At 35.8% G+C, this 17,392-nt stretch overlaps 1 protein-coding gene across 1 annotated transcript; it reads right to left on the bottom strand.

The window, feature by feature from the left end:
* Positions 1 to 4,186: 4,186 nt before the first annotated feature.
* On the bottom strand, positions 4,187 to 5,279 carry LOC110103441 (nuclear factor 7, brain-like). Its single transcript, XM_020832165.2, has one exon. It carries the CDS (start codon positions 4,895 to 4,897, stop codon positions 4,373 to 4,375), a length of 525 nt encoding a protein of 174 aa, XP_020687824.1. The 5' UTR covers positions 4,898 to 5,279; the 3' UTR covers positions 4,187 to 4,372.
* Between the last annotated feature and the right edge of the window lie 12,113 nt (positions 5,280 to 17,392).

The raw sequence follows: 17,392 nt of genomic DNA, 5'->3' as shown, positions 1-17,392 counted from the left end.
ATAATTTTTAGAATGGGCGGTGGCAGCCGATAGGAGCAAATGGCGGCGGGCCGGCGATATCCGGCCAACAATCAAGCTTATGAAATGTTAGATGAAGGGTTGGTGGTGCTTTCTTCATAATGGAGCGCTGAAAGTATTCTGTTCTAAAAGTCATGATGGGCAGTGATGTTAAAGCCATTATACGGTCTCTAATTATCTTTAATCTGTCTTTTAAGTTTTAAGAGAGCAAAATGGAGAAAAAGAATTCATATAGTTCTCAAATTTATCTCCAAATAATATGAATTCGAGTGCCTTCAATCATTATCTTTGATATATCATAAAAAATTTATCTTGATCGGGCACGAATCTTGAGGCAAAATCAAGTTGGAAATTTCAAAAATTAAATCCGGGTCTATCTGAACTCCGATTTTAGTAAACTTAGAGTTGAACTGAACGTCTTGAAAATACGAACCCAAGGACACCAAATATGACCGAATCCGAGCTCAAATGGGTCCAAATCAAAGATTAGAAGCGCATTTGCAGGTTGAATCCATAATTTGGATTACCAAATAGTTTCGAAACGTAACATACTTCTAGTAGAATCGAGCGTCTCGACAAGAAGAATCCAACAAGCTCAAGATTTTCAAATTTTGATGTCATTAAGACATTCAACTGTCCATTAAACGGTCCATGGTCAAGGGAATCAACATCGGCCATCCATTAAAACCACTCCCAATTTATCTTTGATATTCCTCCTATTTATTGGTCATGGCACTCTCAGAAAATTATAAATAGATCCCTCATTTCTCATGAGAGGGGACTTAGGCAAGAAGAGAGCTTTCTTAACACCAGACTCCTTCTCGACCATCGCCGGACTTCCACCTAGCAGCAGACCCACACCAGATTTTTTCCTGACCGCCATTGACGACGGACTTCTACCTGACCGCCAACAAACACCAGATTTCTGCCCGTATGTTGACTAATGCCGGACTTCCATCAGACCATCAATTAAAGCAGGATTTCCACCCGACGACTAAACGTTGTCGGAATTCCGATCTCCGCTCATAACTGGATTTCAACTCGACGGTTGATTATTTGTAATCTGATCATCCTCAATTTCAGGGACAAGTCAGCCACATGTAATCTAATCAAACACTAGTATAATCATTTCAATTGGGCACAACCTCATGATTTTCTCCTTTTCCAATATTTTCCACGTAAAAATTTTGGTATTACATTTTTTCTGTCTGTGTTGGGTATGCCGTATGCGTACAATGCTGAGACAAAATTCCTAACTCTATCGCCAAGTATATTCTAACCTGCAACAATCTTTATGATTAGAGTTTATTAAATTTGTTTTATACAAGAGTTTTGACCCTCATTCTTATTATTATTTAGAATTTTTTAAATATTTCGTTAAAACTAACTTGAGTATAATAGCATGAGCAATATTAAAATCTTAATGAGAACTCTAAGTTATTAAACATATAAAATTCCACCTGTTTTTCTCCCTCTTTCCTTCCACAAATGTCCTAAAAATAATTTCTTGATAAATCTATAATTAAATTTGTGATGGTCATGCGGTCGGCCAGAATCCATTAAGCAGCGCTCAGCAAAGTACAACTTGTTAGAGCGGATAACCTAATTCTAATTTCATTCATTCTTTTTTTTTTTATGAAATAATTTCATTCATTCAAAGTTATGAAAATATTTCAAAATAACAACTGATTCTATATGTGATAATTTATAAGCTATTTAAATATTAGATAATTAATTTATATTATAAATAGCATTCAATATTAAAAAAATTGTTATTATTTTATACTTTAAAAAAAATAATTATTTCTAAAATATATCTTCCTTTCCTAATATAAAAAGTTATATAAACAAGAAGAAGAAGTAGCTTTTGGCTTCGTTTGAGAGGACTTTTTTACTGCTTCTTGAAGGAGCTTTAAAGTACAAAAATTTTAAGTTTTATACTAAAAAGTTGTTTTAAGAAGCAGTATGAAAGCCGTCCCAAACGAAACCTTTATCTCGCAACTTAAGGTTTGCTACATGTATTCTATTAAGGCTTCATTTGGAACGGTCTTCTTATTACTTTTTAAATTAACTTTTTGGTACAAAAATTTCAAAGCTCAAAAATTTTTTTATTAGAAAGTTATTTTAAAAAGCGGTAAAAGACTATCCCAAATAAAACCTAAGAGTTGAATTCTCATTTAAATCTAATAAAAATATTTTGTATATTTTTTTTTCTTATTATTAACCAGCAATATAAAGATTATAGTTAATTTGTTAGCTAGCCCAACTCTAACGAACTTCTAATTTAATACAAGAAACTATAGAGAGGCTGTTACATTGCAGAATCGTATTGCTTTCAGCTACCTAATTGGTTTGAACTTCTACTGAAAATGAGTTGGGAAGTAGTGGGTAAACCAATTCATTTTCTTATGACATTTTGATCGGTTTGTTAACTCTGAAAAGTACTAATGGATGAGAAGATTTTTTTTATATATATTTTTATTCAGATATTAATAAATTGTTATACTATATTCATCAATAATAATTAAATTTGAATTAGAATATCTTGAATAAATTGTTATACTATATTCAGATTTTTTCCAAATATTGATGATTGATTTAAATAGTTCCAATTTAAATTTTGTTGAACATTTTAACATTAGATTGTAAGGATTAGAAGACCAATTACATTAAATATTGCTCATTACATTAAAATTTATCCTATTTTATATAATTTTAAATATGCATCATAATTCTATAGTAATCGATGTGCTTGTAAGAATCAAATGATGATCTATAATAGGGATCTATAAGGGTCACCCTGAATCCAATTGGTTGAAGGTGCTAAAGATAGCATTAGTAAGAGATGAGGACTTCTGAAATCCTTTAATACAAGGCATCATTGCTCATCTTGAATGACATCAAGAGGGTGTCAATAAGTTGAGATTAAGGTTTCGTTTGGGATTATTTTTTTTATTGTTTCTTGAAACAACTTTCTAATTCAAAAACTAAAACTTTTATACTAGAAAGCTGTTTTAAGAAGCAATAAGAAAATCGCTCCAAACGAAGCCTAAGTTATGTCTAACAAGACTATTAGGGGATTACGAGTTGGTCAAGCATCATGAGAATGTCGAAGAGGGTGCCTTATTTGGGTGACCAAGCCCAATGTGAACTCCATAGTACTGTGATGGTGTTGTTTTTCGGCTAGCCTCTTATAAGAGCTAAAATATTTGAGCTTGATGCTCCTCCATCCTATAAGCACAATCCTAGAAAAAACAGGGATGTGAAACCTTCACCAGCTAGAATATGTTGTCCTTCATTGTAAAATTGACTCATAATTTGATGAATGTTTAAAGGGGAGGCTCCATTATTATTGTCATCATGCTTATTACCTATTATACAATTGTTTAAAGGTTTGGGGGATTATTCTTACAAAGAACATCAAATTGTTGCGTGCTAAAATATTTACATTGGTTAACAGCATCTCCAACCGAAAAACTCATTTTTCATTCCAAAATACAGTAATACATCAAAATGCAGTAACTTGTCTCCAACTCAACTCCATTTTCTAACACCAAAGAAAGAATATTCCTAATAGATTTTTTCTCATACTTTATTTTATATTTTTTAATCATATAAATATGTTTAAAAAAAAATAGCGGGTGAACATTACGACTATTCACCTTTATCCGATTAGCGGTTTTTTTAACGTTCGAATGGAGCAAACCAACAATGCCTTACCGTCGTTTGGAGTTCCGTTGGAGATGCCCAAAGTAAGTTTTTTATGCATTAGCATTACACAAATATTCACATACACACATAAAAATTAGCTCATAAGACACATAATTTTTCTATGAAAAATAGGAAAAGAAAAATAACCGCATTGCCTGACCTAGCTGAAACAATTCTTTATATAGATGGAGGATTACAAAAAATCTTTCCATCTCCTTAAGTGAAAAAGGTGAGATTACAATGTTTAAATCACCAGCTTGATCTCTCATTTATTGTCTGTTACCAATGGAGATGGCCATAGAATGACAATTGATACCGACGTTGAGATATGTAGGCCACGATGGTCTGGAGATGATATCGAGGCTCACAATCAATCACAAAGATTAATTATTTAATTATTCATATATCATATTCATTTTTAAATAAATTTAAAAAATTTATACAACAATCCCAACAATTTTTTTTAAGAATTCATTTCATTTCCTTTACCATCATTCAATCCAAACAAAATCCAAGAAAAAAGCAAAAATTTAAACATATCGATATCACAAAATCATCATCATCAGCATCAGTTCGTCATCAGAATACAAATTATAGAAAGAATTTGATCCAAAATCTTTACCAGGTTGTTGGCACCCATAAATCAGAATATATCAAGAACATCAGCGACAACGCCATTGCAGAGTGGGCAGCACCCCCTTACGGCCCACAGCTCCCGCGAGCACACCCTGCAATACGTGTGCCCACAAGGGATGAACGCCGCCCCTTTCTTCCTCACCAAGCAGACACAGCACACCATCTCCTCCGCCACCGCATCGCTTCCGCCGCCGCTGCAGGCGACGGTGGTTGTCGTGTCATCTCCTCCAAGCTCATCGGTTAGCTCCATCAACGTCATCAGCGGAACCCTAATCGCTCGCTCCTCCGCCGTCTCCGGCGGCATCCCGCTGCTTTCGCCTTCCTCCCGGAGGATGTCGAGAAGCCTTCGCTCGCCGCGCTTTTCCGACTCCAGGATCGACGCTAGGGTTACAGCCCTGCCACCAGGGCGACTGGCGACGGAGAAGCTGTCTTCCTCATGCATATTGAGGAGGTCGCGGAGGTTTGTGGGCTCCATCATGGAGATCTGCTCAAGGAGCGTTGTCCTTCTCTGCCGAATGCTAGTCTGCGCCATGGCGAGCACGATTATCCGGGGATTAAGCGCTAAATCCCTTTAGTTCTGACGAATTACCCCAAATCGCCGAGAGATCGGCTGGTTGAAGTGGGAATTGTTCTAGTTCAAATGAACTCCAGCGCAGGATTCCTTTTGCCCCTTTGGAATCGTGCTTTGCTTCGATGAGAGAGCACATGGAGAAGCCCTAGGTTTCATTTGAGGCAAAGATTGAAGGAGGAGGAGAAAATAGGAAGGGAAAAAGAGTTAAAAGGTTATTCTAGGAGTGGATGTGGATCTAAGCGCTAGGGTTTTGAAATTTCTGCTTTTTTCGTTGCTGTTACTGTGCAAGAGAAACAAAGAAGCGGAACTGACATCCGCAATCTCCGACATGAGGTGCGGTCGGGCGTGACGGGCTTTATAAAGAAGCAGTGCCAAAAAAGTCGATGGATTTTTTAATTGTTTTTTTTAAATGAAATATAGACCAATTATAAGACATAAGAATAAGTTTTAAAATTCTTAAATTTATTTTTAAATAATTGCAATGTAAAAAAAATTATATTAATCTCATTTTAAAATAATTTTATGATTCTTTGAATCAAAACATTTTCACTTGTTTTTTTTTTTCATTTTTTAAATTATTAATATAAAAAAGTCATCTTAAAAATAAAAAAATACACTAGTTTGCCGACCTAAAAAACAAAATTGATTTATGGTATGTTAAGGATAGTTGCCCTATTTTATACAGTTGGTTATGAAGCTGTTGTGATAAAATCAACTAAAATATTATGGTTGTAAAAATAACTTTTCACCATATAAATTTTTAAAAGATAATAAGAAAGCTGTTCCAATCAGACTCTCAGGCTTTGTTTGGGAGAGCTTTTAACATGCATTTTTTTCCATTTTTTAATAATTTTTTAGTAAAAAGTTGTTTTAAAAAATAGTAAGAAAACTATCCTAAACGAAGCTTGGGACGAGTACTGCTTCTTAAAGCAATTTTTTAGAACCATAATATTTAATATTTAAAATTTTTGCACTAAAAAATGGCTTTAGAAATCAATAAGAAAGTTGTAATGTCATAGAATCAAATTTGAAAGAATTATATATTTTATCTTCTTAATTAATAAACCAGAGATTCTACATATCATCAAAATAAGAAATCTATATCCATTGAAAACAAAAATAATTGCATACTTCAAAATATTGCATTATATTTATTCTCCCAAAATCAATATACAATAGTAAGGAGATCGGTGCAATTACTACTCTATCACAAACTCGTGACTATAAAATAATAAGGAAAAATACAAACAAAATCAAAAGAAAATCTGAGAATTTTTGCTAATCTCAATTTGTCTAATCCTGACCTAAAATCATTAAAATTCACATAATAAGCATAAAAGCATAGCAGTAACTCAAACTCACCAAAACTTTCAACATAAGACGAGAAGAATCAATATGCATACTCAATTCAATTAATAAAATTAATCTCAACAATGATCAATTATCGTTTATAAAACTCGAGATGATTAATAATAAAAGTAGAAAAATCGTTACAATGAATCTAAGAATCAATAACATGCATGAGAATCAATAAATCAATAAAATAATGATATTATAATCATTCAAGTGTTAGTAAAAATAATTACATGCACACATGTATTAATATTATCAGTCTTATCCTCTTACATCCATCATATCAATTATATACAATCAATACTTGCATCCATTCATATATTATTTATGTACACATGTCACTACTCTATTTATCAATGTTGTTTGTATATACATGCATCAATATATAATTCAACAAGACAAGACATCTAGTTTTAATGTGGTGCTTTCATCCTTCATATGTTCCTTCTTCATATTATTATATCATATTAGTATCATTATTATTACATGTGACTTTAAAAAATCATTTAAGATTTATCACCCTCTGTCCGTCGACGTAATTCAGTCATTTAGTACATGCTATCACCATGACAACACCACAAACTATCTTTAAAGGAAAACCTGTCCCACTCTCATATGTAGGATATTATGTTTTAACAGTCAACCCATTTTATAGTGTTGACAACCAATATTTTTTGTTTATGCAAATGTCATAATAAAAATGCAGTATGAAATAGTCAATTATGTTCAATAAAAAAAAAATCTACATAATATCTATAACTTCAAAAAATTATAACTTTACTTCCACTATGTGAAATTCAGTGATGTTACTGTCAAAACGGCCACAATATTCATATCTATTATATGCTAAAAGTTATATGGTAAAAACACGATAAATCAGACGAAATGCATTTTTATCAATTTTGGAGAGAAGAATCCGTGAAATTCAAAATCAATGAAAATTAAAATGACATTTGAGTTACTTACAACGAATAGAAGAAGTCTCCGAACAAAATTAACGGAAGAAAAAGCTCAAAATAATCTTCTCTCTCCTCCCTCTCTCTTCTTTCGTTAGCAAGCCACGACACTATTATTTAGATTTTTCATTTAAAAATAATCATTTCAGAAATACGGGTTATTACAAAAGATATCCCTAACGAACCTTAATCATCCATTAATATAATAAATTACTTTAATTGGGTGAATCACAATAAGTTGTTAATTTGATAAATAATGAGTAAGGATTTAAGTTTTCTTAAAATATTTATATTCCAAAAGTTTATAATAAAAAATACCAATGTTAACATAATGTCTTTGGTTTTTAAACTCTGATAAATGATAATTCCGAGTGATACGTGCACTGGCTTATCCACTACCTTCGACGGCTCCAGCAGCTTTTACAGACCTAGTGAAATCCTGATCGCTCGTTTACTGTAGCTACTTTGATCTCAGCCGTTCTTTTCAAACCACCTCTGTCATCTTCTTCCTATAAGATGTTTACTGTAGCTACAAGCGATATATAGAGAAAATACAATGGCTTTACTCAATACCTTGCATTACTACATCATTTCTTCCTATGCTTTCTAACCTTGTAATGCAGGTGATCGGAGTCGATCTGGACGAAGGACTTCTACATGGTATCAGAGCCTCTTCGGCGTTCACCAGCTGAGTAACCCAAAATGGATTCTCCGACTTCCTCTGTAACTCCTTCTCAAACAGTCGCAATGACTGAACCTCCCATTCCAGCTCAACTTAAGTTCCTTATGATGAATGTAAAAACTGTGCTCAGTACGCAACTCACTGCCGACAATTATCCTATTTGGAAAGCTCAAATCCTTACTCTTTTTTCTTCCGGTGTTCATCTTTCTCAATCCTTATATGCGACGACATTGCTATCTCGAGCTGGTATGAAGGATTGTAAACCGGTGCAAACACCACTTCCAACAAAAATACCTCCACTCCCGGCTGCTGCTGCCTTGTTCCATCAGCCTGAACTGTATCGGCAACTTGTTGGATCATTACAGTACCTCACCATTACAAGACCGGACTTGTCCTTTGCTGTCAATTTTCTTTGCCAGCATATGCACAATCCTTATGTGCTTCATTTTAGCTACTCAAGAGAATTCTGCGGTATTTACGTGGTATGATTTCTCTGGGTCTACCCATCGTCCGTTCTTCGCTTGAGTTACAAGCATACTCCGATTCAGATTGGGCATCTGACTCCACCACTCGCCGTTCCGTCACGGGTTACTGTGCTTTTCTTGGCAACAACCTCGTTTCCTGGTGTGTCAAAAAGCAGACTACAGTTGCCTGATCTTCTACAGAGGCTGAATATAGAGCCTTGGCAACTGCTGCTAGTGATATTATCTGGCTTCGACGATTACTTACCGAATTCCAAATTGAGACCTCGTCTCCCACAAATCTCTTTTGTGACAATGTCTCCTCCATTGCTTTAGCCAACAACTCTGTATTCCATGCGTGTACGAAGCATATAGAGGTTGATTTTCACTACATTCGTGATTGCATCAAGCTAAAGAACATTGCTGTGCATCACATTGCCTCTGTAGACCAGTCTGCTGACATCTTCACAAAGGCGCTGTCGGCCGCCCGTTTCCGCATGCTCTGTACCAAGTTAACACTTCAAGAAGCCACTGTTAACTTGAGGGGAGGTGATAAATGATAATCCCGAGTGATACGTGCACTAGCTTATCCACTACCTTCGACGGCTCCAGCAGCTTTTACAGACCTAGTGAAATCTTGATCGCTCGTTTACTGTAGCTACTTTGATCTCAGCCGTTCTTTTCAAACCACCTATGTCATCTTCTTCCTATAAGATGTTTACTGTAGCTACAAGCGATATACAGAGAAAATACAATGGCTTTACTCAATATCTTGCATTACTACATCATTTCTTCCTATGCTTTCTAACCTTGTAATGCAGGTGATTGGAGTCGATCTGGACGAAGGACTTCTACAAACTCATGATAGATTTGTTAACTTGAGTTACTAATTGAAATAATTTGAGGTGCATATAACATAATAAGTTGGAATTAATTTTTTTTTTTTTTCATTTTTTGTGCAAATAAATTGAGGTTTTCATGTAATGTATGAGTTCGATAAATTTTGTTAGAAATTTATAGTGAAGTCAGGCTATAAATTTATTATTTAATGAGTATTGAAATCAAGATAAGATTAATAAAACAAATATAAATTTTAATGCAAGGGTTGCATGCCAAAGGTTCACGGATTTAGATTAATACTAGATTTTGTCAAAAAAATATCAAATATAAAAAGTCTCAAACATTGATCACAAAATTACTATCAAATGGGCTATCTCCTAGCACAGATCAATATACAACAAAAATCGTTCAATTTGAAGCCCCAATTAAACTAAACCAAGGTGTATCAATCATGATCAAGCCGGTCTAACCATGCTTGGCTTGGGTTGGCTCTCTTCTTTCTTACATGTAGTTTCATGTGTGTGAGAAAGTGAGAGATTATTGCGTCAGGTCACCGGACACAGACTTACGTCTGGTATTCGCATTACTGAGCTCGATACTGAGTAACGAGCAGTATTGAGCAGTACCGAGCTCGGTACTGTTTGGTACTGTTCAGTACCGAGCTCAATACCGAGTAGGAGGTGATGTGACGCATTTTCATTGATCTCCGAACACGTCCGGTAACTTGACGCAATAATTTCCCGTGAGAAAGTAGGGGAGTTTGATATTGTCAATTCCCTCATTAGGCACTCATTTGCTTATTCTTGAAGAGGAATATTATACAAATATAAGATGATGACATTTCATCTCAATTTTTTTGTTTGGCCCCAAATTTGATGATGAACATAATTGTTCTTAAATTATATTGATATAAAAATGACATTATATCATCAAAATTTTATTTTGGCCTGCAATTTGAGAAGCAAAACTTTTTTGAGTTATTTACATCATTTTAACCTTCATATTTTTAGCTTATAAAATTTGATTGGATCAATGCTATCCAGATTTACGTTATGATAATTTTAAATTATTGATTGAAGAAATTCTTGGTGGCGGTGGACAACCTTTGACCACCATACTATGCCTTGATCCTTATGTCTTGGTTTATAGAGATGATGTGCAATGTTGAATAAGCATATTATGATTAGGGGACGACATGATCATTTATTGATAATTATGAGAGTTATTTGGCACATTCTAGATAAGGATTAAATAAACTTCATAAAAAGTTATAAATATATCTCATTTTAGTTTATTCGAGACATTCTGAATGACATGTCATCTCATAAATATAGGAAAATTTTGAAGCACAAACAATGATAAAAAATATTTGAAGTAGAATGAAACTTTGACGATTGCTTAGTTTGAGAGTTTTTATGGGCCACCATCATCTCCTTCAAGACTTGCATCGCGATTTTATTTATATCATTGCTTTCTTCTTCAACGAATATGTCATAATCTTACATGTGCTATAGCCATCACTACATTGGGCTTACTCTACAACTTTGCATGAACCATAATTGCTTCCCCTATGGCCTATCATAGCTATCTCCTTTAAAACATTGGCTGTCTTATTTTTTTTGGCTTTATCTTTAAGAATTATGGAATAGCCTCATTTGCATTGTAATAATCGCCACTAAGACCTATGACATAATCCCATTTAAGTCTTGCCCTTAATTCTTATGATAGAACCTTGCTTATGTCGTAGTCATTAGTATAGACATTTCCCTCAAGATATATGTCATAACCTTGCTTGAGTCATACCATCTCCTAAGACCCATTAGGATGCAACCATTTTCTTTCATGAACTTTGTTTGTGCCTTAACTCCATCATATCGGATTCAAGACATGTTTATTTATCATGTTTAAGTTTTGAGCGTGTGTTTGAATTTTCTGCATGGAGATTTCCATCGATATGATGAGAGGGAAGGGTGGCATTGAGATGTTGCCGACTAGCATGAACGGAACAAGATGAATGATAGACGTATTATCTTTCCGGCGCTCTTTTGGGTCGGAATTTTCAGTGGAAACTTCGCCGGTTCCATCCATCGACAGTTGTATGACGGCTCAAGGTGGCGAATTATCCATTGGTACTTCCGGCGTATAATTGCGCCGGAAATACCGGCGGATTAAACGCCGGAATTCGCTTAAAGAAGACGGCGTATTATCAACTTTTTTTTTGTCAGATATATGCCGGAAACGCCGCCGGAACTTTTTCGACGGTAAAATTGCGCCGGTTAATATTTTCCGATGAACAATTATCGTCGAATGTGTTTTCGCCAGAAATGTGCCTGGAAATTGAAATTTCAGACGTATTTCTGCTATTACCGGTAGATGTTGTCCGCTTGTAACAGAACATTTTCCTATAGTGACTGCCGAACATGTGACTCAACAAATTATCTCTAGCACCAAAAATAGCGAGCATGTAATTAACCAAAATTTAGCCCATGTATTTAGTGATTCATTACATATATTTACTTTTATGTAATAATTTTTGTAGTTTGTTAATTAGATTTTACGACTGTGGCAGCAAAAGTTTGAATTGGATCTATCAGACTATCACGGTTGTACTATATGCATTGTCATTAGGTAAAGAAAAATGACATAGGCAAAAGTAGTTCTGTTTCTAATCAGCATGAACAGAACAAGATGGCATGTTATTTGGGAGCATTACAACATATCTGTAGATGCCAGTACTGATATCTAATAGTGAAAGCAAGAACAAAGCTTTAGCAGGGTGCCTTACAAGATTTTTCAGCAATATCTTTTTTTTATTTTGTTGAATGGAATCAGGAGTTATTGAATACAATTACATGATGTGTTTTGAAGAAAAGGAAATTTTGAATTTAGCAATACCAAGAAGTGTTTAGTTCAAATGAATTGTTGAAAAAGCTGAAAAATCTTTTAGTTGTAGTGAAATTGGAAAGACCGAAGTAGGCAATGATGAAGCAGAAAATGAAGCCGTTGCATTTCGTGCTTCAAAGAAAAGTTTCAGAGCTGATGTTTCAAGAATTGTCCTTATTATCTCATATTTTTGTGAAACTAGGAGTTTTATTCTATGGTTTCAACTTAGAAGTTTAGAAGTAGTTGTGCTTATTTTTGAAGAGACTTTAGTGAACAATGTCGCTGGAGCTCCTGCAGATTAATTTAAATCAATGAAAAATTAAATTACAATTATTGGTGGGTGAGCACGGTTGGGAACCCTCATCTCAGGTTCGAATAGCCTCTACTACAGCCTCGCCTCTTCAATGGGGCAAAATAAGTGTGGGCCCAATGCCACTGGGTGATCTCGCTAGATTCTGCCGAGGGATTAGTTACACTGCCAAGCACTCCCTTTGGAGTGGCAGCGTGTAGATATCCCGTTCCAAATAAATAAACAAATCACGATTATTGTGATCAATTGTATGCAATTGGTAGCTATGGTTGGAATGTTAAGAAGCTGGAAGAGCAAACATGTGCAAAGATCAATAGCTGAATGATGCATCCTCCATTGTTGGCTCGGATGTTGTTTCCATGCTGTTAAATCATGTTACTACTGCTCGTGTTTGGTAAAGATAAGTGGCAACTTCCGTTTGCACTGTTGTTGCTGGGTTCAAGACTCTTCAGCTAGCTTACATTTGATGCTTAATATCATGAGAAATGAAATTACTGTTATTAAAATATGAATGGAACAAAGCAAAGGAGTAATGGAAGGTTTATTTCTCATTACTTCTTATAACTTCGCTTCTTTTGAACTTTGAATTTGGTATTTTATTATCTAAATGCAACTTAGGCTTTGTTTGGGACAGTTTTCTTACTGGTTTATTGTTCACTTTTGAGTCAATTAAGAAAAATTCACACACATCACATAAAAAATTTGAACCAAAAACCTATTGGTTGATAGTCAAACTCCTAGCCAATAGATCAAGGAGAGCTGCATTTTAGCTTATTTTAACTTATTAATTGACAGTTTGGACGAGAGGTATAAAAGGGCTAACTCAAACTCCGATCATACTTAGCTTGAGGTTGATTAATTAATTCAGTTTGAGCTTAATTCTACGAGTTCAAGTCTGCTCATGAGCGAACTTGCTTATAACGAAAGAGATAAATAGTGATAATTCAAATTATTATTATAATGAAATTAAAAATATATAAGAAGGTAGATGATAAATAATAAATAATCACTTGATATAAAAAATCATACATAAATTTTAAATATTTTAAATAGTTATTTTATTTGAACTCCTAACTTTTAATATGTTTTAAGTATAATTTATGTTAATATTTTTTAAAACGAGTAAAGTTGAGTCTAGCTCAAATTTAGTTCATTAGCTCATCGAGCTCAGCTCATGAGCCATGTATCAAGTTGAATTTGAGCCGGCTCATGCGTCAACTTAACTCACTTACCCTCTAGTTTAAACTTCTTGTTAAGAGTTCTTGAGTTTGAAGTAATCTCCATGCTTTTAAAAATCGGATCAGACCAGTTGGTTCAATTGATTCAACCGAGAACCAATTTGATGGTCGGTCTGTTTGAAGTTATCTCTCTAGTGTCATGAATATTCTAAGACACAACAATTTGGCGCCGCCTATGGAAGTAATTCCTAGTTGGGGGAAATTTTTGCTTCAATCTTGAGGGTCCTTCATGTAAACTTCCTGGGCACGGTTGAACCGAGATAGTTCATTTACCATGATCTATTATTAGGTCCAAAAGAAGACCTTCAATATTAAGGATGACTTCATTGAAACAAAAAGCATATATTGTTTTATCACCTCTCAACAATCAGTTATTGCTACATCAATTCCATGAAAAGCAAATATGGACTTGGAGCAACCTTGGTTATAATCTCAAATAGGATTGTCATCAGCAAGTCCCTCCAATACTTAACCTGGACTTTGATTCCTTGGGAAAGGTCATAATCTCGACATCAAAAAGGTAACAACGGTCTCAAGTAATACGATTCTACACATTTGATTCATGATAAACAAGTCATTCTCCCACTCCCAATCAACATAGAATCGATTCCAGGGAGATTTGATTCAACCTTTCCATATAGGTTAATGTGATCAAGAACGCTCTGAAAAACAACTTCGGATATGTTAAACATCCTTGGAGGATTTCCTCTATCACTTCTACATATGTTAACATCATCGAGCAATGATCTAACAAATAATCTCCTATAGGTTAAACCTCTTTGATTAATTCCCTTTTCCTCTTCCACACAGGTTAACATCATCTAGCAATGCTCTGATAAATAACATCCGATATGTCTATTGACCTCTTTCCTACTGCACTTTGAAGCATCTCTTTCATCTCGTTCTTCAAGGAAAGATTGGAGCCTCAATAGGCCTTAGCTCATAGTATGCTGTTAGACTGTTGCCATCAGCACACAACTTTACTGCCTATGTCAGGATGTTCACTATTCATCTCCCGTCAGCATGGATGCCTAATGCCTTTAATAGAATGCAACTTGACTACCACCATCATCAGCCCTTCACCCGATGACTGATATTGGCCCTTTGCCTCTCAACCACCGTCATTGACCCTTCACCTACTGCCAATCATCATTGCCAGCATTAGCTTATTGCCCGAGTGTTAACCTTGGAATATACTTAACCACCTATGTTAGGCTTTCATGATCTTACTTCTTACTCTTTGTATCAAAGGATCAATTTAAGATCGATGGATTTATTCCTGATCATCAACCATTACCTAACGTCTTCTCGTCCGCTGATGGTCAACGATTCTCCTCCCGGGTTGTCACGCCCCAAGATCTAACTTGGAAAGAATGTCAATCTATTACTCAAACAATTTACCAGAGTTATCTAAAACCTTCAATTAAACAGTCTATCAAACATCTATAAAATTTAAAACATCAATATACAAGTCGATTCATATGCGCAACTGGTCCCCCCCCCCCCCCCCAACTTCTTTTCATTCTCTCCCACACTTCTTCTTACATTAGAAGCATTCCATTTATCTTAAATAGAAGCATCACATACTAAGCTTTAATGTCCCTTTTTGTTTTGTATGTAAGGAATCTCGATGAGAGATTATTCCTCCCCCTTAGACTATCCATGATAGAAGTAATCAATCACTTTTGCATTAGAAGATGGTCTAAAAAGGATCTAGCTGTAGTAGAACCCGGGAGGAGGATCATTGACCTCAGCGGACGGGAAGACGAGGTAATGGTTGTATGATCAGGAATTAAATCCATCGATCTAAATTGATCCTTTGATAGACAAAGAGTAAGAAAGTAAGATCATGAAAGCCTAACAGAGGTGGTTAAGTATTATCCAAGGTTAACACGTCGGGCCAATAAGCTAATGCTGGCAATGATGATTGGCAGTAGGTGAAGGGTCAATGACGGTGGTTGAGAGGCAAAGGGCCAATATCAGTCATCGGTGAAGGCTGATGATGGTGGTGTTCAAGTGCATTCTATTATTAAAGGCATAGGCATCCATAGCTGACGGGAGAATGATAGTGAACATCCTGACATAGGAGTAAAGTTGTGTGCTGATGGCAACAGATCTAACACATACTATGAGCTAAGGGCTATTGGGGCTCCAATCTTTCCTTGAAGAACGAGATGAAAGAGATGCTTCAAAGTGCAGTTATGGAAAGAGGTTGTGGGTCTCCGCAATGGATTCTGCTCAATGTGTCCTCGAATGCAAAGAGTAGCGATTACACTAATCCCGTAGGACAAATGGTCGTAGACCTATTACAATCGGACACAAGCAGGTCCCGATGGCCTAGACCATGATGGAGTTATATACGATTACCCATGGGAGCCGATAGCGGCTTCACCTAACCCAACTCGATGGGATAATAATATCTATAAAACCCAAAGTTCACGAGATTTCCCCCATTCGATGCATCAGCTCGAATGGGGTTATTTGATGTCGGGGATCGGTCTTTTTTCCCTAACGTGCGCAAAGCCCCGTAGTAATTACAGCTTAGACCTCCCATCTAAAAAAACTCTCGGATTCGAGGTGTCTGGATTATTACCACTTTGATTTCGGGCACAGAATAAAGTTCCCTAAGTTCTCTTCCAATAGATCTCTTCCTAATCTACCTAGTGATGATTAACATTTTGATGGAGTAAAAGATATGATTTAAAAATTGTTTGAGTTTAGAGAATCAAAATCGGTACTAACCCTAGAGAAACGACAAGACTCAAAACATAGATAAAAGGAAACACACTGTAGGCGTGTACAACCTGGACTTATGGCTTGCCTGGAGTGAGCTGCCAGCTAACATCCTAACACGAATCAATGCGCCCTAGTATGTAGATACAAGAAGAAGGCTCTATCCTAGCAGAAATCAAGGATTCGTAGTCAAGAGATTTCAATCAGTGACTCTATAATATGCAAAAGGTTTACCTTAACGCCATGTATTGATGCATGACAGATACGAATATTTCCCTACTATATTGATGGTGATGATGCGTGATGATAAGTGAAGCATAATGTGAGGGTAAATGTGTTGTAAAAAACAAGATGCATGCATGACATCAGAGTATAATAAAAAAATAAAATAAAACACACCCTAAGGCGTACCCTCCAGGCAAGGTACTCCGCCACAGATAAAATCATCAAGTCATGCACCGACTTCGTTCTCTGTGGGAAAACAGCGCCGAGCCGGGGCATGGTTCATAGGTAGGTGGCCTACTCTACAGGGCCTAAATGACCCTAATGGGTCTCTAAGGCTCACAGAAAAAAAGAAAAAAAAAATTGCTGGCAGGGCCTGTATGCCAGCAAATAAAGTAAAGTCAGGCATCGTACCCAAAACCAGCAATCACTAGCAGGCAAAAAACCACAGATGCCCACTTCGTCGTAAGAAGCGAAACAAACGATCCCAACCACACGGCGATCCCCGTCAGTCTTGGACCTACTCTACGACCCTAAATGACCCTAACGGTCTCTAGGGCTCACAGAGAGAATGGCAAGCGTTGACTATAGAGGCCAAAGCTTCGGTCAGTGAACTACCCTAAGGCTGGCTACCTAAACATCGTACTAGTAATACCTATAAAATTTGTTGTGTGCAGTATGTAGTGAATTCCGATATAATAACTAAGAGGTTTTGAGTTGCCAGAAATTATACCTGAATGTGGCGCTGCCACTTAAAAGCTTATAAAGCAAATATGTC

This window comes from Dendrobium catenatum, unplaced genomic scaffold (assembly GCF_001605985.2).
Source record: "Dendrobium catenatum unplaced genomic scaffold, ASM160598v2 fragScaff_scaffold_466, whole genome shotgun sequence".
Classification (NCBI taxonomy): Eukaryota; Viridiplantae; Streptophyta; class Magnoliopsida; order Asparagales; family Orchidaceae; genus Dendrobium; species Dendrobium catenatum.
Note: the sequence above shows the minus strand (reverse complement) of the source record. Positions and strands in the feature narration are given on the sequence as shown.

Coding starts and splice junctions, on each gene's coding strand:
- LOC110103441 (XM_020832165.2), bottom strand. CDS start 4,897: ATGGCGCAGACTAGCATTCGGCAGAGAAGGACAACGCTCCTTGAGCAG.